This window comes from Ranitomeya variabilis, chromosome 8 (genome assembly GCF_051348905.1).
Source record: "Ranitomeya variabilis isolate aRanVar5 chromosome 8, aRanVar5.hap1, whole genome shotgun sequence".
Taxonomy (NCBI): domain Eukaryota; kingdom Metazoa; phylum Chordata; class Amphibia; order Anura; family Dendrobatidae; genus Ranitomeya; species Ranitomeya variabilis.
This window is the reverse complement of record NC_135239.1, coordinates 219,047,037-219,056,025: the sequence shown is the minus strand read 5'-3', so window position 1 is coordinate 219,056,025 and position 8,989 is coordinate 219,047,037. Positions and strand designations below refer to the sequence as shown.

Here is an 8,989-nt window from a genome sequence, read left to right as displayed (position 1 = left end):
ACACCGATGCAGCGATGCGTTCGCTTGTAACCAGGGTAAACATCGGGTTACTAAGCGCAGGGCCGCGCTTAGTAACCCGATGTTTACCCTGGTTACCATCGTAAATGTAAAAAAAACCCAAACAGTACATACTCACATTCCGGTGTCCGTCAGGTCCCTAGCCGTCTGCTTCCCGCACTGACTGTGAGCGCCGGCCGTAAAGTGAAAGCAGAGCACAGCGGTGACGTCACCGCTCTGCTTTGGCCGGCGCTTACACAGGATGCAGGAGGAGTGCAGGGAAGTGGACGCAGGCACCGGAATGTGAGTATGTGTTTTTTTTTATTTTACGTTTACGCTGGTAACCAGGGTAAACATCGGGTTACTAAGCGCGGCCCTGCGCTTAGCAACCCGATGTTTACCCTGGTTACCAGGGGACTTCGGCATCGTTGGTCGCTGGAGAGCTGTCTGTGTGACAGCTCCCCAGCGACCACACAACGACTTACCAACGATCACGGCCAGGTCGTATCGCTGGTCGTGATCGTTGGTAAATCGTTTTGTGTAACGGTACCTTAACAGCAGAACTGTAAATATGTGGCAGCTGTGACCCGGAGTCAGGCTGCGGCTCAGACTCAACCCCAGAGATTAGAGGATAAGTCTCAGAACTGCCAGGACAGGAGGCCCATACTGTGGCCCTGGAGCCTCCTCACATGGCAGACCCACCAAGGTATCTGATAACAGACACTGAAGACTCAGCTTCAGACCAGGGCCTGGCAGTCACACTAGGCCAGGGCCTGCAGGCTGACAGTCAGAACTTCCAGGAGGCCCTGCAGACAGATGTCAGTCTGGAGGAGCTCAGATGTCTTGCAGACCGACCCCCTGCTGCTTCTGACAAAGAGAGAGTATACTGGGACCAGGGCAGACTGTATACAGAGACTATCCCCACAGATACTACAGAATCTTGGGACTGTGAACGGCGGCTGATCGTCCCTTATCCATTTAGGGAACAACTATTGAGAATTGCCCATGAAATTCCTCTGGCCGGACACCTTGGAATACAAAAGACTAAAGCTCGCCTGACACATAACTTCTATTGGCCCAAGATGGGGACAGATATTGCCAATTACTGCAGATCATGTGTAGTTTGTCAGAGAGTTGGAAAGTCCGGGAATATACAGAAAGCTCCATTGATACCACTGCCTGTGATCGATGAGCCTTTCCAGCGAGTGGCTGTGGATATCATAGGGCCTCTTGCAATCCCTAGCAGCTCTGGCATAAAGTACATCCTCACAGTGGTGGACTATGCTACACGATACCCGGAAGCTGTGGCACTGTCCTCCATCCGAGCAGACAAAGTGGCGGATGCTTTACTGACTGTTCTCTCGTGTGGGTTTCCCCAGGGAAATGTTGACCGATCAGGGAACCCAGTTCATGTCTGATCTGATGGAAAGCCTCTGTGAGAGAATACAAATACAGCATGTTGTGGCCAGCGCCTATCATCCCCAAACCAACGGACTCTGCGAGCGTTTTAACGGAACATTAAAGCAAATGCTGAAAATGCTGGTGGAGACTGAAGGGAGAGACTGGGAGCGGTACCTCCCCCATCTGTTGTTTGCCTACAGAGAGGTACCCCAGGCGTCTACTGGATTCTCCCCCTTTGAACTGGTTTATGGGAGGAGGGTCAGGGGGCCACTTGATTTGATTAAGGACTGTTGGGAGGACGACCCCAGAACTACTGGAGTCTCAGTGGTCGAATATGTACTGCGGCTCAGAGAAAGAATGCAAAAACTGAGCAACCTGGCCCATGAGAACGTGACCCAGGCCCAAATCAACCAGAAGGTCTGGTACGACCGTAATGCCAGACTGAGGGCACACGAGGAAGGGCAGAAGGTTTGGGTGTTGGTCCCTATGTTACAGAATAAATTACAGGCTGCATGGGAGGGACCATACACTGTACATAAGCGGCTGAATTATGTTAATTATGTGGTGACACTAGATGAGCAGCAAAGCGTCAGAAAGTATTTCATGTAAATATGTTGAAGGCTCATCATGACAGGGAGACCTGTTCTTACCTGTCTGTAGCCTGGTTAGGAACAACCACAGATATACCAACCACTACACTGATAATCACTAGATAAAATCAACAATAAGAAGATAATGTATCATATATTATATATCAGTGATTGGTGCTCTGAAGAAAAGATGTGGATAAACCACTTACGTAGGGTGAGAAGCAACCACAACCCATATACAGAAATCCCCAGAAGAACCAGCAAACAAAAAGCAGATTTAAAATGCCTTTATTATATACAATTGGCAATTACCATTACAAATTGTGCGCACAACAGGACAAGAAAAAATGACAATAAAAATAAAAAATAAATATAGAAACATATATATATGGTAAAGGCTGACCCAGTTAGTGTGTATAAATATATATACCTATAATACTTCCCTTTTATTATGTGAACATATAAAAACCTTTTCCGCAAACATTATATTTATATGTGAATAATAAAAAATATATATAAATTAAAAATAACCGTATATAGGAATATTTATATATCAGGTGTGCAATGAGCTTAAGCTAATATAGAAGTGCTGATATATAAATATTCCTATATACGGTTCTTTTTAATTTATATATATTTTTTATTATTCACATATAAATATGTTTGCGGAAAAGGTTTTTATATGTTCACATAATAAAAGGGAAGTATTATAGGTATATATATTTATACGCACTAACTGGGTCAGCCTTTACCATATATATATATATATGTTTTTATATTTATTTTTTATTTTTATTGTCATTTTTTCTTGTCCTGTTGTGCGCACAATTTGTAATGGTAATTGCCAATTGTATATAATAAAGGCAATTTAAATCTTTTTTGTTTGGTGGTTCTTCTGGGGATTTCTGTATATGGGTTGTGGTTGCTTCTCACCCTGTCTGTAGCCTGCCTGAAGAGGAGGAGGCCGATCTGTTACTGGATGTGGGGGCCGGGACTCAGTACATGGAGTCCCTGGAGTCAGTTTAACCCTGAACTATCCCACAGTCAGAGGTCTGAGCTGATGGGGGCACTCAGCGAGTTCACCGAAGTCTTCACAGGGGAGCCTGGGAGGACACACTCAGCAGCTCACCATGTGGACACTGGTACTAATCCCCCAGTACGGCAGTGTCTCACTCTCTCGCGCGCTCCGTGTCTCACTCTCTCGCGCGCTCCGTGTCTCACTGTCTCATGCAGTCTCATCTTTCTGCAGGTACGAGGTGAAGTCGCCGGGGGGCTCAGATTCTGATTGGCTCACATTACCCATCTGTTTCCGGGAGAAGCGATTCCGACAGAGCAGTGCGGCGGGCACCATCCTGTACGGGCAGCCGCTGCTGATCTCCGTGCCTCGACAGAAGCTGACGGCGGACATGCTGTACAGCCTGGTCCTGGAGAGGATCCGGTAAGTGGCATCCAGACGGCATCCACTTCTGGGGGCACCATGTGTCTCCAGTCCTGCTGTGGGGGGTGCGGGCAGCCTCTGTTGCTCCTTTGTTTGGGGTGTGAAGGAAGCCCAGTTCCTCCCACATCACCAATCCGTGACGTCACTACACAGGCACAGCTCTCCGGCGCCCCCTTTGTCTCTCAGGTCAGTAGGGGAACTGCACCTAGAGCAAATGACCGCCGGGCAGACTGCCTTGTTACCCACGCTGGGTATTCTAAGATTCGCAATCAGAGTAAAAGGATCAGCCCAAAATTAATTTATGATTTAATTGCCTTAAGGGCGCACTAGGTAATTACAAAAATATACAATAGAAATAAATCAAGATTTACAGTCAGAGTAAAATATAACCATAATAATACAAGGCTTAAAGGTATAAAGCTGGAGGTCAATTTACCAGGTTGAAGGTCGCTTGTGGAAGCCGGGGGGCGCAGCGTTCCGCAGGTCCAAGACTTAGTTGCCGGGCAGCCCCCAGAAAGCGTGTGCTTGCTCCCCTCTGGCTGGCATAACTTGTTTCTTAGTTCATCGTCATCTTCTTCTGTTGAGTGTGTGACACTCTCCAAGTTTTCTCAGCTCTTAACCCTGCTGTGTCCCCCTGTAACTGGGTGGGCTAGCAATCTCCACCCCTCAGCTTAACTGTGAAATCTGTTCCCAATATCTAATAAATGGGATAACTTCTCTCAGGATGATCGGATCAGTACCCGGGCAGTACCAGCGCATGAGGTTTGTTCTGCCGGTCGCACAGGGATCAAACCTGGACCCATTCGGTCCCTGTGGGAGGCTGATCTCTGTATCTCAGGTTTCAGACCTCTCACGGACCCGGGAGTTGCGCTGTCAGATGCGCAATTTCTTTAGGGCGAGGGGAATATTTTTTATGAGCCGGTACCTCGGACGATTCGTCCATAATTCACGATTCCATGTTGGAGACGGTTCGACTGGACGGCCATAATAGATGTGTATCCTGTGGCCACTTGACATGCGTGCTTTAATTAAGCCCCTCAGGCACCTCTATGTCCCCTGCTGGTGTGGCTTCCTCATTGAGCTTTGAAATGCCTTCTGCCTGCTACACTGTGCTCATCCCATTATCATACTGAAAGGAACTTTATTCATTAGAAAAGGTGGGGGCCAGGAGCACTCCTCTCTGCAGACCTGTGACCAGGAGACAAAATGGAGTCACGCCAACCTCTGTTAGTGTGCCCGTCCAAGATGGCGGGGGCTGCCTCTCTCGCTCTGTAGTGGGGGGGCGCGGGCAGCCTCTCTCGCTCTGTAATGGGGGGGCGCGGGCAGCCTCTCTCGCTCTGTAGTGGGGGGGCGCGGGCGGCCTCTCTCGCTCTGTAGTGGGGGGGGGGCGCAGGCGGCCTCTCTCGCTCTGTAGTGGGGGGGCGCAGGCGGCTTCTCTCGCTCTGTAGTGGGGGGGCGCGGGCAGCCTCTCTCGCTCTGTAGTGGGGGGGTGCAGGCGGCCTCTCTCGCTCTGTAGTGGGGGGGCGTGGGCTGCCTCGCTCTGTAGTGGGGGGGCGTGGGCTGCCTCGCTCTGTAGTGGGGGGGGTGCAGGCGGCCTCTCTCTCTCTGTAGTGGGGGGGGCGCGGGCGGCCTCTCTCGCTCTGTTGTGGGGGGGGCGCAGGCGGCCTCTCAATCTGTGGGGGACATGCTGGCTCCCCGCAGGGATGGTCGTCCTTCCTCACTTGTTGCGTCCCCCCGCAGGCGCTACGTGAAGGCCCCGTTACCGGAGGAATATTCCTGTCCTTCCAGCAACTCCACTTCCTGCAATGGCTCAAACGGGATCTATGATGGTAAATGTGGAAAGCCGCCATCGCTCGTCCGGCGTACGCAGCACCTCCTGCTGAGCTCAGACTTACTTTCCATGTTTTAAGATGAGGAGATGGATCATCAGGAGGAACATGAAGAGGGGGATGAGTCCCCGGAGGAGTCTAACGGTCAGTCAGACGACAGCGTGGAGGAGGAGAACTCTGAGGGTTGTAGTCCCTGCAGTGAAATGCCAAAGAAAGCCCAGGATGTCCGCAAGAGGCTCTTCTGCTTCAGCCTGGTCAACTCCTACGCCACGTCCGATGTGGGCAGCATGCCGGCCGAGGGCGCCTTCCTGAAACTCACCTGTGAGTATGGTCAGGACTGTGCAGCCTGCCCCCTCTGCAGGCCGTGGGGAGGCTGCCGTCAGTAACCAGTGAGTCGTGTGATGAAGGCGCCGGCGGCTGCTGATGACTCTGCTGTCGTCTGATCCTTTTTAGCCTATTCCACTGTGGCGATAGACTGGGACGCAGAGATGAAGAAGCTGTATTACGATGACCAGGAGGCGGAGGTGAGTGCTGCATGGTGGGAGACTGTCGGGGGGGGGGGCCACAGTCTGGTCACGGTTGGGGGGGGGGCACAGTCTGGTCACGGTTGGGGAGGCCACAGTCTGGTCACGGTTGGGGGGGCCACAGTCTGGTCACGGTTGGGGAGGCCACAGTCTGGTCACGGTTGGGGGGGCCACAGTCTGGTCACGGTCGGGTGGGGGCCACAGTCTGGTCACGGTTGGGGGGGTCACTGTGACGTCGTCTTTCCTGCAGGCCTTCGACAAGCACGAGTCCATGCTGCAGCCACAGAAGAAGAAGATGACGGTGGCTCTGAGAGACTGCATCCAGCTCTTCACCAAGACCGAGGTGCTGGGAGAACACGACCCCTGGTAAGTGCCCACCTGCCCGCTGAGGGTGCCCCACCATTCCTGTGGGTATCTGCCCCCCCCCCCTTCCAGCCTTCTGTCTCAGACCCCTCTTATTTCCAGGTATTGCCCAAACTGCCGGAAGCACCAGCGGGCCACCAAGAAGTTTGACCTCTGGTCTTTGCCAAAAATCCTTGTTGTGCATTTAAAGCGTTTCTCGTATAACCGCTACTGGAGGGACAAGCTGGACGCGGTGGTGGAGTTTCCCATCAGGTACGGCGGCCCTTGTGCCCTGCAGGTGGTAACAGGTGGGCGGTGGTCCGGGGCACTCCTGCAGGGTTGTGAATGCTGGCAGATAAATCCCAGGTCGGATCATGACGGCCCCCCTCCACATGCTGCCTACAACTTAAACCAACCCCACGCTCCCTACACCCCCTTACCCACCTGTCACAAATCCCTCTCCGTGGTGTCACTTATTCGTTTCGTCATGTACCCGCTCTCAGCACGTGACTTGGGGTTGTGCCTGCAAGGGTTACTCTATGTCCCCTCTCTCAGTCCAGCATTCAACCTCTGTCCTATGCTGTAATGGGAGCATAAATCACACACCGACCCAGGCCACACACCCGCTCATACACGCTGCCACCACTCACCGACAGGCCACACACCCGCTCATACACGCTGCCACCACTCACCGACAGGCCACACACCCGCTCATACACGCTGCCACCACTCACCGACAGACCCGCTCATACACGCTGCCACCACTCACCGACAGACCACACACCCGCTCATACACGCTGCCACCACTCACCGACAGACCACACACCCGCTCATACACGCTGCCACCACTCACCGACAGACCACACACCCGCTCATACACGCTGCCACCACTCACCGACAGACCCGCTCATACACGCTGCCACCACTCACCGACAGGCCACACACCCGCTCATACACGCTGCCACCACTCACCGACAGGCCACACACCCGCTCATACACGCTGCCACCACTCACCGACAGACCACACACCCGCTCATACACGCTGCCACCACTCACCGAATACACGAGCGATGAGTACAGGAAATATTACTACTACTGTCTGTCACTCATACTGATCATACTGTTTAAGGCTATGGATTCTTTAGAACATTCAAGGTTCAACTGTTAGTTTTATGCTTTAATACAAAAAGGTACAGTGCTTATAGTAAGAAAAAGGTATAAAAATATAATAAAAAGACATACAATTTATGCAAAACCGTATAAAATAAACAGGAGAAAACTTACAGAAATAGCTAACTTGTAGTCTGCTTCTGCTCCCTAAGGGTAGGATGAATATAGACTGGATCACATCCGCTTCCCTGGCTGACCCTCAATCTGTGAACAATTTTGAATGTATATAAGCCAAATTTATAGAGTCACCCTGGAGGTCAGATTTCTAGACCAGCCCCTCAAGTTGATAATTGCTTGTTTTTGTTTGCACCGCGGCCGCTCCCCCAATGAATATATTATTTTCTCTGAGATTTTTTGTGTAAAGCTTCCCACAGATAGTGTCAGGCTGTAAATGACATCTCTCTTCAAACAGCTAGGAGGTGTCAAATGTTCCCTTTTTTCTTGGTTCCCAGCACGACCCCCTGGTGAGATTGGAGACAGAAGTATACTTGTCTCAGGAAAATACATATTAACACCTGGGTGAGACCTGCAGCCTTCACGACAGATGTTACACTATTAAGTCACACAATAAACCTATACATATTTCACTACACCACTGCGCTCCCTACACCCCCTGCATATTATCGTTCTCTATGTTCCAGAAACCTTAACATGTCGGAGTTTGTGTGTGACCCAACGGCCGGGCCCTACGTGTACGATCTTGTGGCAGTTTCCAATCACTATGGCGGCATGGGTGGTGGCCATTGTAAGTATGGTGGGTGCAGTGAGGGCGCAGCTGGTGGCTCCTCGTGCTGACCGCTGCCTTCCTCCCCCGCAGACACCGCGTACGCCAAGAATCAGGAGAAGCAGCAGTGGTATTATTTCGATGACAGCAGCGTTTCCCCAGCGTCTGAAGATCAGATTGTGGTAGGTGTCGTGTCGGCTCTGTGCGCTGCCGCCGTGACCGCCTCCGACCCCGGGGACGTCGTGGCCGGCGGTGGCCTCAGCATGGCAGACTATTATTAGTGTGTCAGTCCACAGGGTCTGTGCTGTCACTCGAGGGGATCGGCCTGTGCTGTGGGGGATGGGGCGGGCGTGGTGGCTGTCACTCGGGGGGGGGGGGATCCTCGCTCGTTGCTGATGTCTGCTCCTCTCTCCTAGACTAAAGCGGCCTATGTGCTGTTCTACCAGAGACAAGATGGCGGCAGCTTTAAGGTCTCCTCGCCTGCAGTGACTCTCCGCTCTCCCCCGGCTGAGGATGACCTCGGGGAACAGGACAGACAGCAGGACTTGGACTGTATGGACACCAACTAATGCTGGAGCCCCCCGTGGCCCTGTGCGGAGGGAGCCCCCCGGTGCGAGGCCTGGGGGTGTTGCAGGTGGAGGATGGGCCCTTCTCGCGGTCAGTGGACAGATGGGAGGAGCACCGGCTGCTGTCACACCGTGCCACCCTGTGATTGGCTCTTGGCTGTTGGGGGTGGGGCTATTTATTGCTCTGTATTTTATGGAGACGTTTCCTGTAAAGCATCGCACAATGTACAAAGCGGAGGACGATCTACAGGGGGCGCTGCGGAGCGCTGTGCTGTGGGGGAGGGGTGCCATTAAATGTCATGATGCAAGCAGAGCCTCCTTCTCGCGGGGCCGTGTTCACACAGCGGGTTCCCGGGGCGCAGTGAGGACCCTCTGACCTCCCCAGCAGGACACGGCCCCCCGCCAGCC

The 8,989-nt window shown here is 52.5% G+C and overlaps 1 protein-coding gene across 1 annotated transcript; it reads left to right on the top strand.

The window, feature by feature from the left end:
- Positions 1–3,218: 3,218 nt before the first annotated feature.
- Positions 3,219–8,889, top strand: LOC143787966 (ubiquitin carboxyl-terminal hydrolase 4-like). The gene is made up of 9 exons (XM_077277238.1): positions 3,219–3,426; positions 5,167–5,255; positions 5,337–5,576; positions 5,709–5,779; positions 6,030–6,145; positions 6,245–6,394; positions 7,933–8,036; positions 8,109–8,197; positions 8,432–8,889. The coding sequence occupies exons 1-9, from the start codon at positions 3,395–3,397 to the stop codon at positions 8,582–8,584; spliced, it is 1,044 nt and encodes a 347-aa protein (XP_077133353.1). The 5' UTR covers positions 3,219–3,394; the 3' UTR covers positions 8,585–8,889.
- The last annotated feature ends 100 nt before the right edge of the window (positions 8,890–8,989 follow it).